The 14,730-nt window shown below is 39.5% G+C and overlaps 1 protein-coding gene across 2 annotated transcripts in view; it reads right to left on the bottom strand.

The window, feature by feature from the left end:
* Window positions 1–14,730, bottom strand: part of LOC131839079 (pregnancy zone protein-like) — a 43,882-nt gene that overhangs the window by 3,391 nt on the left and 25,761 nt on the right. The window contains exons 16-31 of one of the 2 annotated variants that reach the window (XM_059186178.1): window positions 14,293–14,457; window positions 12,269–12,374; window positions 9,092–9,227; window positions 8,467–8,695; window positions 7,830–7,956; window positions 7,434–7,555; window positions 7,166–7,217; window positions 5,165–5,248; window positions 4,112–4,288; window positions 3,734–3,821; window positions 3,142–3,298; window positions 2,670–2,744; window positions 2,211–2,388; window positions 1,726–1,949; window positions 599–817; window positions 317–447 (exon numbers count right to left, since the gene is read on the bottom strand). In XM_059186178.1, coding sequence (XP_059042161.1) covers window positions 317–447; window positions 599–817; window positions 1,726–1,949; window positions 2,211–2,388; window positions 2,670–2,744; window positions 3,142–3,298; window positions 3,734–3,821; window positions 4,112–4,288; window positions 5,165–5,248; window positions 7,166–7,217; window positions 7,434–7,555; window positions 7,830–7,956; window positions 8,467–8,695; window positions 9,092–9,227; window positions 12,269–12,374; window positions 14,293–14,457 — 2,270 coding nt within the window. The remainder of the gene's footprint in view (window positions 1–316; window positions 448–598; window positions 818–1,725; window positions 1,950–2,210; window positions 2,389–2,669; window positions 2,745–3,141; window positions 3,299–3,733; window positions 3,822–4,111; window positions 4,289–5,164; window positions 5,249–7,165; window positions 7,218–7,433; window positions 7,556–7,829; window positions 7,957–8,466; window positions 8,696–9,091; window positions 9,228–12,268; window positions 12,375–14,292; window positions 14,458–14,730) is intronic. The other variant, XM_059186179.1, reaches the window with a different exon arrangement.

The raw sequence follows: 14,730 nt of genomic DNA, 5'->3' as shown, positions 1-14,730 counted from the left end.
CAAGGCATAAATTCCCCCTTCTCTTTCATTTCTGGTGTTCCCTATCTTTAACTACCACCCAGCTTCCCCATCTATTCTATTTGTGTCTGCTATGCTTGTTTGGAAAACACCATTATGAAGTCACACTCTGCAGGTATGGCAACATCATATGCTCAGTGTTAAGGTTTTTCAATTTGGGTGAAGAAAATTTTCTTGTTAGTAAATATTGCAAGAATGCCATATTCATATTTTGTGACTTGGGACAATGGAGCTCCCCTGCAAAAGAAAATCACATTCTCCATGTTCTACAAAAGGTCTTACCAACAAAAGGATTTACCTAATGTTGATGTGAATCTGGAATTTCCTGTGAGCATGTACTCCATCACAATTCTTGGGGAAAGTATCAACCTTTAGAGTGAAGGGGACTTTCCCTTCTTTCTTGGGCAGGATGTTATATCTCAAGGATGTCTAAAATGAATGGGGAAAAAGCCTTTATCATTACACTCAAATAGTCTGTTCTTTTTAGCTCACTCATCTTTTTTTATTTGGAGATTCATTACCAATTTTTGAAGCTTTCCCCCCCTCATTTGTGGCATCCCCTAAACCCTGGGAGTCTCACCTGGAGGTACACACATCCTGACCCTGACACGGTCGTGCTGTACTCCCCTGGAATCTCTGGCAGCCTGACCTCCTGCAGCAACAGGCGATTGGCATCGTGGACTTGGAATTCTTCAGAGAATGTCTCTGAAGACTTGACTGTGACTACAGCTGCTTTCTCCCTTTTACTGAAAGTTGCCGCTCCATATTTGGACAGGGCTTGGAGAGCTACCACCGTGTCCTGAAAAAAGATGGGGCAGAAGTCACGGAAGTGAAGGTAACAAAATCATACTGGGTGTAGATCATATCAGTACTACTCTCAGAGTGATTTCATGACAAACACAGACCCGTTATTAACCACAAACTATTTTATGTACTTTAGGGAAACATGAAAAAGTTTCCCTATTCAAGTAGTTTACACTATACATACGGAAATTGACCCAAACATTGACATAGAGCAGAGGCTATTTCAATAATTTAGACATTTATATAATAATATATAATAATAATAGAAATTTATATAATATTATTTGTTGTAAACATTCAGGGAAAGGGGAAGAAAGTGGAGCTAGATTAGTAAGAGAACATTTCCTAATGAGAAGGTAAGTAAGAAGACTTACTTGAAGAAGGTACTATGAAGAAGAAATAAAATTATGTATGAATCATGAGAAAGATTTATATAGACAAGAAAAGAGGCATCACGGACTACCAGGGTGGGAAACGTGGAGACATAGAAAAAGGAGAGAGTCAATTCCAAAATAAGTGAAGAGATTAGCCTAATTAAAAGGGAGTATTTGTGTTTAGTGGGGAAGAGTAAATACTTTGAATAACATTATTAGATTGTTTTGGTCTTCGGATGAAAAAAAAAATATTTGCTTTACCAGGGAAGTAATTTTATGAAATATTGCTTTAGGAAGATTGATCCATTTTACATTTATGGGTTGACTAAGGAGAGAAGATATGAGAGATTGTACAGAGGACAGAACAATAATGATTATATAAAATAATGAGGCTGGAACCTTTCTGGTGGTGGAGGAATGGAGAAAGCATGAATTAGAAATACTATCTGATTAGTCAACTCCTAGAATATGCTTGTGTCTACATATGTATTAACATATTTATTTTAATTCCTAGAGGATCTCCACAGACCTGAGTAGAGGAGAAGCCCCCATTGGGGTTTTGTTGCTTTGTGATCCATTTCACAATACGTGAAGCCACAGACAGGTCTTCTGAAGATGGAGCAGGCCAAGCAGTAAGATAGGCAAGGAGCAAGTAGGAAGTCATCTCCACTTCAACAGAAGGAGCCCGAGGTTGATAATAGAATGTCATAACTTCTTCAACTTTCCCTGGACGCTGCCAGTGGATTGAGTCATCTTTGAAATGGAAGAGGATATTGTCTTAAACTTAAAGAATGACTTTATTTAATTACTTATGAAAGATTTTATTTTTTTATTTGAGAGAGAGGGTGAGAGATCACAAGCAGGGGAATTGGTAGAGGGAGAAGCAGACTCCCTGCTGAACAGAAGCCTGATGTGGGACTCGATCCCAGGACCTTGGGATCAACAACTGAGCCACCCAGGTGCCCATCAATTGCTGGTGATTCTGGAGGTAAATTTTGCAGTAGCAGCCCTTACCTTCTTTCACGGCATCTTTGTCCAGTGATTCAAGAAGCTCACTTCGCTTGGCCTGGTTTCCTGCTAGAGCAAAGGCATAGGCCAATAATGCCTTGGTATAGACAGGACTTTCTTGGGCCTCTGAGATGGATCTCCAGGCATTTTCCAGGCAGAATAGAGCATTGCGGACAACAGAGTGCTAGAAGGCAGATAAAAAAATCTTTAGATAGCAGAAGCGGGCTAATGAATTGTCCACAGGCTAACACCAGATTAAAAGGCATAATGTGTCATGTTACATCATGGTTCTGACCAGAGAATAATTTCCTTGGCAGCTTCCAAAGGGATTTAGTTTTTTATGGTCTAGTGAAATATACCATAATTAAATAACATGACAACCACAACTTATTTTCCTCACAGAGTCACAGCTTCTTGATTGATATTCCTTGTATCTGTGAGGGAGGTAGAGGTGCTGGTACATACAGTGACAGGCAGTGGCATCTCCAGCAGAGCAATGGTGATGTAGGCAGAGAGCGTCAGTTCATCATCTACCCCACCCTGTAGAGAGCAGAAGGAGAGACACTCAAACACTCCAATAGTCATTAGTCAGAGCTGGATCATTCTATTCCCCCAAGCCCCCTACTCCACACACTCTTCACTAGAAAGCATCTTTTCTTGCGCAATATTGTTGATTTTTCCCCCTTTCCCCTCTACCCTCAAATTCTCGAATCTGCCTCAAATTATTTCCCCTCATTTTTAGTAATATATTGGGGTTTTTTGGCACCCTATTTTATAATTCAGTAAAAAACGACTATTTTATTGTCACATTTCTGAAGCTTTAGAGAGTACCATCCTTCCTTAAAGATATGTCACCAGGACATGGGGAATCAACAGGAGTGTCTTTGCCCCTAAATGTCACTGTTTTCAGGGACCAGAACAAAATGAACAGCACCACCTTAATGGCGTTGTTTAGAAGTGATCCGGAGCGTTGGAAACAACCATTTTCTTTTTGTCTCTGTGAGATCCAGGTGAGGGCACTCGTGATGTGTGACATCTCCACAAAAATGTGTGACTGGGCTTGAGCAAAGGACTTGAGCACAAATGCAGTGAGCCTGTCCAGTACAGGAGAGACAGACATGAGGACCATCTCACATTTAAAGCCCACTTTGGGCAAATGCATTCAGACATTGGTCTTTGCCATCCACGGGAGGAAATTGTTGGGGAGAATTGGTAAGGGAAATGACACTTGTACACTAAATATTCTTGCTTGTTTAACAAGTATCTGAATTCCTTTTTTAAATCTCAATTTTATTGGTTTCCTCCAAATTGATGCTTTTCACCTATTTTACTGCTATTTACTGTGCTATCACAGCTGGCATGCGTTCATACATGAAATGATACATGTCACATAGTAGTGATGACAGACATATGGATTTTTAAAGGATAACACATTTCCATGAAAGAACTCCAGGTATCAGAGAATAATTATTTCTAGAATATGAGAATAGAATGGATCTATAGCAAGCATATGAAAATAATGATCTTACCAAGTGTTTCCTTGACTTCTGCCATCACGATCCCCAAAGGTGCTGTATGAACCATCACTATGCTTATAATTCAACTGCCTTTGATACCCTAAAGAGGAAGTTTTCGTAGATTTATGAAATAGCAGAGGTGTTGGAGAATTAATCTTCAAAGTTTTTCTTCAAAACTTGGTTGGGAATCACAGGAAAACTACTATTTTGTTAAGATGTCTCTAAGGCTTGATATGCCATTGAATTTCCTGGTAATAGAGTGGGACATTTTATTGGTTGTCACAGCAACAGTGATTATTAGATCTTAACCAAAGGGATGCTATTTTGAGTTCACTGAGAGAGATATTTAGGAAATCAACTAAGATTTCTCCTTTTGGGATTATTGCTCACCACTGATGAGGTAACTGATGGCTTTGGACTTGATAGTCTCTGTCAGCTGTCGGGTCTCATTTAGATAGTTCAGAACATAGATGTTAGGGACAAAAAGGACCATATTTTGCTCTCCACAACCATACGGCATCCGGAGAAGATTCTGAAGATTTTGCATTGCAGAGCCTAATATGTCACCTGGGGAATGAAAGACATGAAAAAAATCAGAGGAGGTGTGCCTGGTGGCTCAGTCAGTTAAGTGTCCAACTCTTAGTTTCTGCTTAGGTCATGATCTATCTCATGGGTGGTGGGATTGAGCCCTGCCTGGGCTCTGTGCTCAGGGAAGAGTCTTAAGGATTCTCTTCCTCTGCCTCTGTTCCTCCACTCCTTTCTGTGGGGCCTCTCTCTCAGATAAAGAGATAAACCTTTTTTTTTTTTAATTTTTAAATTTTTTATAAACATATATTTTTATCCCCAGGGGTACAGGTCTGTGAATTGCCAGGTTTATACACTTCACAGCACTCAACAAATAAACCTTTAAAAAAAAAAATACAGAGGAACTAGAGCTGGTTTCTGCTGGGATAAGAAGATAGATTACTAGCTAAACAAGAGGTCAAATCATGTATGGAGAGTAGAACAAGAAACCATAAAAGAGGTGAAGAAAAACAAGAAACAGAAAGGACAGAGAAAGTAGGAAAAATAGTTGATGATTCCACGATGGAAAAACAATGGCTGGGCATATCTTTTCTGATGAACCACATGTCTGGTAAAAACCAAATGTTTTCAAATCTATTAAGAAGCCTCACCACCTAGTCAGTCTCTGAAGATAAGGGCACAGAGAGATGACACTTTTTACTCTTTTGAGTATGTCAAGGTATAAAAAGTAGCACAACATCTATTTAACTCCCTTCCTGACTAATATACAATGCAATTTTCAGCTTAGTGCTCTTTCTTTCCATCTAGCACAGCAAAAGTCTTCATTAACCGTGGATGGTGAGGCTGCATGCACTAGAGTGTGCATGCATCTCACTAGAGTGAGATGGACAGTGGCTTGCCTTGGGCTGGGAGACTTACCCAAAACTGAGTATGTTGCTCTGGCAGATCCTTCAACCACATCTGAAGGAACTTTCAGTGACAACTTTTCAGATACACCAGTTTCTGAGGAAAGAAGACAAATATATATATAAGGGAAGGAAAAAAATGAGAAATTTTTCCTCTTTGGATCAAATTTCAACCTGTCATGACAGGTTGATAACTTTATAATTTGATCATTTTATAATTTCTTCGATGCAATCTGAGTTTCTCCTAAAGTTGTGATTCGTCTTGCAGTGAAATTCATATTATGTTTGCGCTAAATTTTTACAGATTTCCTTACAAGCATATACCTTATGTTATACTTATTTCTTTCCCTTCATTGTTTATGTTAATATTTATTATTAGCGTTTTTTGAAAATAACATTCATGTCTAAATGTGTTAATTGTGTGCTATGTGACGGGTTCTGTTTTAAGTGCAATGATAAAATGATTCTCAAAAAAATTCCCTGACGTCCCAGAGTTTTCATATTAATGGGAATAATAACATACCATATATATATTTAGTATAATAGATGCTAGTAAGTTCTCCAGGGAAAATTAAAGTGAAGTGTTTATATGGGTGAGCTAGTAAGACAGCGCAAATCAGAAAGTGTAGGATAAGGGAAGAGGGTTCCCCTCTTTGATAAAACAAAATCATAGGTGACTGGAGACTTTAAGTATGTCAAGGTGTAAGATTTATATATATTTGGGGAAAGAGGCTTCCAGAAAAAAGGAACAAAAAGCGAAAAGAATCCAGAGATGAGAGCATGCTAGCTCTGTTACAAGACCAGACTAGGAGTCCCATGTGGCCAGAGGAGGGTGAGTGAGGGAGAGAGTAATAGGATCTGAAGTCATGGTGATATCAAGGATTTGGAGGGGACGTTGGAGACATAACCTTTAACTTTCAGGGACATGGGAAACTCTTGGAGGGTTTGGACAGAAGAGGCACATGATCTGAAACATGCTTTAAATGATCCCTTTTGCTGTAGGGATGTAAGGAAAGATGACCAGGCAACCAGGTAGGAGGTTATTGAGATGATCCAAGAGAGAAAAGGCTAGAGTAGTGGGAAGATTCTGGATATAATGTGAAGGCGGAACCAACTAGATTTGAAAGTAGATTGGGTGTGGAGAGTAAGAGAAAGAACATACTAAGGGATGACTCGAAAGTTTTATTTCAAGCAGGTAGAATAATGGAATTTCCATCCTCTGAGATGGAGAAAATCGAAGGAGGTGTGGGTTTGTGGAGACCAGCAGAAGAACAATTTTGAACATGCTAGTTTTGAGATGTCTATTTGTCTATAGGCCTGTAAGTGGAGATGATTAGTGGGCAACTGAATGCACAAGTTTGAGTGAGGAAATCGGTGTGGACCCAAGTTGTTTATTTTGTGATCTCCACTACAAAGTTGTTATTTAAGTTCTGTAACTAAATGAGATTATAAAAGGATGCTTCTAGAGAGGAGAGATTTGAACACTGAGCATTGTCCTCAAGATGATTCTAGATGGTGCAGAGTTGAATATTTTAAAGGTAATTTTTATATGATTATATTAATGGTATTAGTAAAATATTGGTTTTCTATATATGTTAGTGACCTAAAGTTCTTCTTCAAATAACTGACACAAGTAAATTAACCTTGAGTACCTTTAAACTATTAGTTGAGTAATAAATATTACTATTTATTAGCTATTTTACATGTAGATATTTTAATACTTTGAGAATTATTTAAAAAGAAGTTTGAAAAACACCGGGGTATTGGAAAGAATCCTGTTCTATGCTCATCAACTTTGGTTCTCATTATCAGCCAGGAGCTCCTAGGTAAGTCTTTTAGCTTCTTTAAGTCTTCACCAGGAAAAGACTTCTGAATCAAATATCCTTAGATTTTCATACAGGAGAGTACACTAATTTTTTTCCCCCAGAGGAAAACATACCCCGAAGAGCATTCTAAAACTATACACTTTGGCAAGTGGCTTAACATGAGAATTTTGTCTCTTTTTGACATTTACCTGATGCACAGAGGAGTGTGTTGAAAGTTTCTTCCTTTTCTATTCCTTCGGGCTTTATATTGGGGGGAAAAAAGTGAAAAAGAAGGTCATACTGAGTGTATAGGAAAAAAATCATTCACTTTAAAGTAGAGGAGAAAACATTAGTAAGAAAGTGAGTTGTAGATACATCTATATTTTTGGGAGTGAAATGTTACCATAACAGACATATTAGATAATGTTATATAATATAATAAGGCCTTTGAGACACAGAGAAAGTTTACCGGCATACCTCAACTAATAAGGGCTTGATTACGGTATCCTTCTGTTGAAGTTCTGGAACTCTTGGCACCTCCTTGCCGCACAACTCCTGAGACTGCAGGGCTTCCACAGTAGCTGTGAAATTCACCTTTCCTGGGGAATAAGATTCTTATGGAGTTAAACAGTGATTCTATATTGCATGGTTTGTCTTTTCAAGTTTCTCCTGTACTTCATATATTGCACCATGTATACACACACACACACACACACACACACACACACACATATAAATATATAAATATATACTTTTTTTCTTTCAAGGCATCACTGTTGAAGGAGGAGAAAAAGACATGTACCTGGTTCAGAGTGTAGAAAGCAAATCATTACAACATAAGAAGTAGGATCTGTCAACAGATTTACCACTTACCCAGTGACTTTGGGGTCACAGCCCAGGACATGGTTTCCTGCTTATTTCCACAGATACAGGGAGTGTCTTCATTCTTTTTCACTAAGTTGGCTGACTTGTCAGGGAAGGCTTCCAGCTGCACACTGACCTATCCCCATAACCATGCACAAGTTTGAAAAAGAACACAGGTAGAGGAATAATTACAGGGGCAAGGAGCTTCAAGGGACAATGGGAACTAATGGAGAGGCTTTGAGAAATTGTTCAAACAAGGTAAATCCTGTCCAGCACTTTGTAGTTTAGATGTTGCCAATAGGGAGCTAAAAAACTGACAAGAACTGAGATAATCCCCAGGATTTAGGATTGTGCTAGCACAATGAAGAGATGTTTGCTTTAGTCAGAGCAGGGGAAAAAATAAAATCAGGTAGAAATGAGGTCTGAATTTAGGAATACACAGAAAATATAACGTCCCAAATGAATATAACCGTACCACCTTGGGTCAGCCAGTGAGCTTTGCTCTTAGCAACTATCCCATTCCCAAATGAGGTTACACCATTCTTCAGCTATGATTTGCTGGCACATTACCTAGGAGACCTGGATATTAAATGGTGACTCGGTGTCTCCCTTCCACTTTTGCTCTCCTCCAGAGAAGTGTCCTTACCCGAATGCAATGGGCCAAATAGTTGAACACAGTGACTTTCAGCGTAAAGGCTTCTCCTCGCACCACAGAGTAGGGGAGAGTGAGTTCCAGGAAGAAGGGCTGGAACACTTGAAGAGAGATGACGGGGGAGAGGCCCAGCCCTGTGGTTCCAGACAAGCAGAGTGCGCTGGCTTTCCACTCTGTGATGGTGTCAGGGACCTTCACGGCCAACTCACTTCTACCTGATAAACTAGAGAAGGGAATAAGAGGAAGCCTTGGGAAGCAATTTTCTTTTATTTTTTGGCACGGACACTAGCTGATAGTGCGCTAACCTAGTAACCCAGTATGGTTAACGGTAAACCTGATAACTAGGTTTGGCACTCCTAGCGAAGTCTCTGAAAGGTTTTCCTTTCCTTTTAGAGACAGGGTAATTTCCTACTTATCATGATTTTAGATATCTCGGGACCAAATTAGAAAAAAAAAAAATATTGCATGGTTGAGCTAAGAGACTTATGAACTATGAACTATGAACCTAAAAGTTTACCAGGAAGAAGTGGAACAGAACTGCAAGGCTCAGGAATACCAGAATCACAGAGGGTGAGCCACATCTTTTCCTCAACGAAATTCTGGGCAACACACTACTTACCTGAGTGGCACCAAGTCCCAGATCCAGGTCTCAGGGAAATACTTCCGGACTGTCTCTTTCACTTCCACAACGGGAGAGTTTTCTCTAGGGAGCGTTGCAAAAGCTGGTACTCCAATACCACGTGCTAGAGGAAGTACTGTGGCAGGACAATACAAGGGCCCCCATGTAAACCCCATTTTTATCATGAATTTCTTACAGTTGCCTAGTTTCTCAAGTAAAATGAGGTCACTTGCTCAGGGAATGTTTATTATTGGAACAGCTTAATCTACTAGCTTTGACTTTGTTCATTTATCTATTTGTCTTCCAGGAGAGTGAATCCTATTGCTTCTTCAAAGAGTCTGGAGGTAAATTTATTTTTTTCTGGACATGAAAGCAAATGTAGCTCTCTAGAAGCTGATTATTCAATGGACAAAGGGAAGAAGAAAGAGTGATTTAATACATCAAATACTGCTTTGATACCGAAAGGATGATCACGTGCTCTCCATTTGCAGTGAGAATCAAACAAGAAGAATGAATAATAGCTCCAGCAAGAGGAGTTCAGAAATGCTTTTTTATTTTACAGTGGTTGAGATACAGACAGAAACTCTAAGATACACTGAAGTATGTATTACAGACAGCAGAGACTCAATAAAGGACAGAAAATGAACTTCAGGTTGGCCAGAGAAAATTTCATTGAAGTAGACTTTTAGATGATCACTGAAGGATGAGAAACAGAGGAGAATGGAGGAGGTATTTGATGGAAATGGCTCCATGAACACACACGCAGAGGTCAGAAGGGATGCTCTGCAGGGAAAATGGAGTAAGATGTCTATTTTGGGGCTCTGTTGAGTAATAATAGATGTATATAATGAAACACATGAAGATTAGGACAAAAAAATTAGATCTGTTAAGGTAGGAGTTAGCTTGATTTTTAAAAAAAGGTGATACTCTAGAGATCAGAAGATAGAGATCACAGGTATAAATATATAAACAGAAATGTGATATATATATATATATATATATTACATATATATAAAATAATATCATTTTCAAAGCTTCATATGTCCTACCACGTAGGAATATGACGAGAACATGTCCCTTTGCTCTTAGCACAGTGCTCTTTTTTCTGTACACAGAATTTTCTTTTTCTTTTCTTTCTTTTTGTTTTTTTCTTTTTTTTTGTACACAGAATTTTCTTTCCGTTGAGGAAATATTCTTAGTTATTTCCCTGTTGTCAACTAGAACTTTATTTTTTGTCTTTTTAGGTAAATAATTCCCACTGTATTAAAGTATTTCTACTGTATTAAAGTATGTGGTTTTTAAAAACAAAATTTTTAAAGATTTTATTTATTTGACAGAGATCGCATGTAGGCAGAGAGGCAGACAGAGAGAGAGAGAGAGAGAGAGGAGGAAGCCGGCTCCCCACTGAGCAGAGAGCCAGTTGCAGGGCTTGATCCCCGGACCCTGAGATCATGACCTGAACAGAAGGCAGAGGCTTAACCTACTGAGACACCCAGGTGCCCCATGTGTTTATTTTTAAGAAACACCATATACCAGCACATTTCTCATTAAGAAGTAGGATTAGTCGATAGCCAAACATGCAGTGAGAAATTTCCCTAGGCCTGACAGCAACCGAAAAGCATACTCAGAATCTTTTCAACTTTTCCTCATTTCCAGATATACTTGAAACCCACAAGTGGTATTGTAAGGACCTATTTTACTCTCCCTGCTCCCCTCCCCCAGGGGACTTAAAAACAAGTCCCAGAAAACAGCTCCAGGTGTGAAGGCCAAGAAAAACAAGGCTGTACCTACCTCGAGTCTAGCCCTGACAGAAGTACAGCCACCTTGGCAAATCAAAAGCTGGCACCTTGCACTGTAAGAGTGGGTTAGCATAACAATGGCCATCCTGAAGGAGGGGAAGCCAGTTTACTGAGTGTCCCTAACCAGCCCGCACTGCGCACGTAACTTGAGATCAGAGAAAGTAGCTAAAACCTGGAAAAATAACTTAATCATACACCACTAGGGTGGTTAGGTGGTGGTGCCACAGGGACCAAATGTTAAAGAAAAACAAATAGTTAACTTGGAGAGATCACAATCCTGCAAGACAGGAATCTCCCTTGGTTTGCAAATGTCCTGGTTATTTACAACAAAAAGGGCTATCTCTTCAAAGTCCCAGTTTCTGGAGACAAGTGGCTCAGTTCCTCAAGGCCTAAGGTCACACCATAAAACTGAGGGAGCCTGAGGCAGAAGGAAATGTAAATAAAGTTGAATTTCTTCTGAGCCAGGGTGGCAAAAGGTTAAACAAAGTTAAACTGTCAAAGTGGGGTGCATGATATGTATGTAGCCATGAAGAAGTGCCTTGAAAATGTTATATAAACCCTTGGCTTTGAGTGCTTGGGGTCCTTGTTGAAACCTGCTGCGCCGGGCCGATACTTGGACCCCAGGTAGCTGGAAATAAACCTCGTTGTGTGACTTGCATTATTGAGAGTGTTCTCTGTCTAATTGAGGGGTGGTCGACTCCGTACCCTAACAGTATTTCTGCTGAAAGTTGGATTATTCTATTTTGTCCAATACATGAAAACCTCTTTGATTTTTATGAAAGAATATGACACAGACAATAAATATCCGTAGGATCCTTTGCATTTTTCAGCCTCCGTTGCTGTCAGGGAAGAAGTGATATATGCCACTTCCACAGCTGGCCAAAAAAGGTAGTGTGGAAACCATTTCCTTTCCCATGGTAATGACCTTAAATGTCACATCGGAGATAGAGTCATAGGTGAAACCAGAATGGGTATCCCAGACTCACTGATTGGTAAGGAGCTGCTCCGGACAGCCACTAGACTCAAAAAGCAGTTTTGTGTGAGCAGAAAATAGAACTGTCAATGCTTAGTCACTGAGATGTGGAGGTTTGTTTTATTGCAGTACAGTCTGTCTTACCCTGACCAATGTAGGTGTTGAAACCACCCTGGATAAGAAGGATTTGAAATAGCAAGATTATTGAAGGCTGAGACAAAAGACATTCAATTTTGATTTCAGAGAGAGAGAGAGAAACAATAATTGCTCTAAAAAATCCCATTTTGGGGGGGAGGCATGTTATTTGGAGAAAACTTACCAAGAAGTTGCTCCAGAGTCACAATGTTTATATGCAGAAAAACATCATTTCCCCGCCCATTATCATAGCAGGCAAGTAAATCTCACCATTACCTCCAGCATAGCCCATAGGCGGTCCTGGGTACAGCGAAAGCAGCTGACAAAAATGCGGCTTGCGGATTTTTGAGTTGGTAAAAATATTTAATCCTGCAGACTGGACAAAAATGAATTATGAAAGCGTACTGGGAAACCAGTCTTGAGAGTGGAATGTTGTCTTACATTTGGACCGTAGGGACCAAGGGCAGTGTGCGCCAATATATCCCACATGGCATTTGATTATTTTGAGTTGAAGTTATTTGGGAGACACGGGTACAAGGACATTTCTCTGTCCTTCTCTGGCCCTCTCACAGTAGAAAACACATCTCCCACGTGAGAGATACATTCCCTTTACTAAGAATGAGAAAAAAATCCTTATCACCAGAGACAGAAACTTTAAAGCCAAGAAAGTCTTAGAAACAAGCCCTGTTCTTTTTGTTTTCTAATCTGTGACCTCAAGCCAAATTCCACTTTGAATCCTAAAGCTCTGTTTTCCTTATCCTGCCAATTTCTCACAAATGTATTGCGTCTTTGCCTAAAAAGTATAAGAACTGGGCACTTCCTCATTTCCTTAGGACTCGGTTTCATTATTGGACCTTCATGAGAACATAATGAACCTATTTTTGTTTTGTTTTGTTTTGTTTTTTAAATCTCCAGTTAATCTGTCACATGTAAATGTAATTCTTAGTTCAGCAGGAAGACCCTGAAGGAGGGTAGAGGAAGAATTTTTCCTTCCCTACACTATCACACTAGTGATAAAACACGTTATTATTATGCACAGAGCTCATCCTCAGGAAAATTCCCCACAATCAGGAACGGAGATATCTTACAAATAGGAAAACAGAGTCACGTAAAGTTGAGTGCATCCAGTTAGCAAAGAGAAGTTGGGATCAGAACTCATGTCTTCTGATTCCTATTTCTGAATTTTGTGTGCTGTAAGCTGAGAAGCTAAATATTTTATGCTTGGATGTTTATCTTCTCTTTCTTTTCTCCCCCCAAAACAAATATAATGTAGGCAGATACCTACAGGATAGCCTGACTCCTACAGTCCACCTGGTCCTGACCATCTTTCCCTTCAATACTAGTCACAGGCAAATACTGCTTGCTGTCTTAGCTCAGAGTACCGGCAAATTGTGGGACACGGAGGCACAGCTATCTGTGGTGGCAGCCACATGGAATAGGGAGAAAGATGTCAGAAATATGTGTTTAAAGATGAAACAATCAACTAGTAGACCTAAAAAGTCCTCTTTCTATCCCTGCCACCGACGGAGTGATGGTTCTGAAGGCTCCAGAACAGGGAGATTTCAAATTGCTGTCTGCCTGGCTGCAGAAGAATGACATGTTTTCCTCAAAGTTTAAAGAGAGTTGTTAGTCCTCTTGGTGGTGAAAAGATTTAATCTCACAAGCTGGATATACTCTCCTTGCATAACACTGCCTCGTTACAGTTAATCTCAAAGACAAGCATTTTATCTAACAGACCCGTAAAGCTAGCACGATTACCCAAGTTTTGTAAATCTTTTCTTCCTGAAAGGCTGCTTTCCAGAATTTTTCCTGAAATTCTGCTGCCCTGAAGATGATGAAAGTATCAGATTTTTCATTTTCAGTCATTTATTCATTCAATATGTATTTATTGTGCCAAAGGCTGCTAAAATGGCTGTCCATAATGTACTCACTCCCCTTCCCAAGGGTGTCAGAGGCACGACGGAAAATATTAGGTTATTCTCACTTACTAGAATCTCTGGCAGAGGCTGAGAGGGGTTAGGACAGTGATAAATAGCTTTAGGATCAACTTGGTTAAGGTTGTGGGCCCTAAAGATATACCTCTTGTTCTTTAAAGAGCCAGATAAATTGGTGATTGAACATTTACATGTCTATAAAGTCCTCCATGCCTCTGAGGGTTCAGTATTTCTCTGTTCATCTTTGCTTTGTTTTATGGGACACAGGATCAGATTCTAGAGCTTAGAAGTCCGCTTGTTCTCCATTTTAACAAAGACTTAAAACTCAGTTTTGGTTATATATTTGGGAAGATGAATTACCTCAAAAATACTGTAAATGTCATCATCATCCATCATCCGCCTTGGTGTGTACATGATTCCATCGTGAATGATGTCCTCTGCATTGATACACGGCTCGCTATCTTCATTCAGGGGATTTCCATATCCAGGGCTAAGGCCAATCTTTACTGGTAGCAAATTATAGACCTGGAAAATCAAGAGAACAAAGGGAAAAACTCTTGTTTTGTTTCTTAATTCTATTTTGAGTGTGATAATGTTCAATCTGGGATTTAAAAGACCATGGTGTTTCTATAATACTCCCATGCCAACATGATTAAAAGGAACACAATCATGGGAAGATCATAATCATGGGAGGATCCTAATCCTCCTGTTGTACAAGAGAAATTAATACACACAGAAATCAAATCAATTGATCCAAATCTCAGAGCCCATTTTGGTTGAGTAAGAATAAAACTTAAG

This window comes from Mustela lutreola, chromosome 8 (genome assembly GCF_030435805.1).
Source record: "Mustela lutreola isolate mMusLut2 chromosome 8, mMusLut2.pri, whole genome shotgun sequence".
Classification (NCBI taxonomy): Eukaryota; Metazoa; Chordata; class Mammalia; order Carnivora; family Mustelidae; genus Mustela; species Mustela lutreola.
The sequence above is the reverse complement of the archived record's forward strand: the minus strand, read 5'-3'. Positions and strand labels throughout refer to the sequence as shown.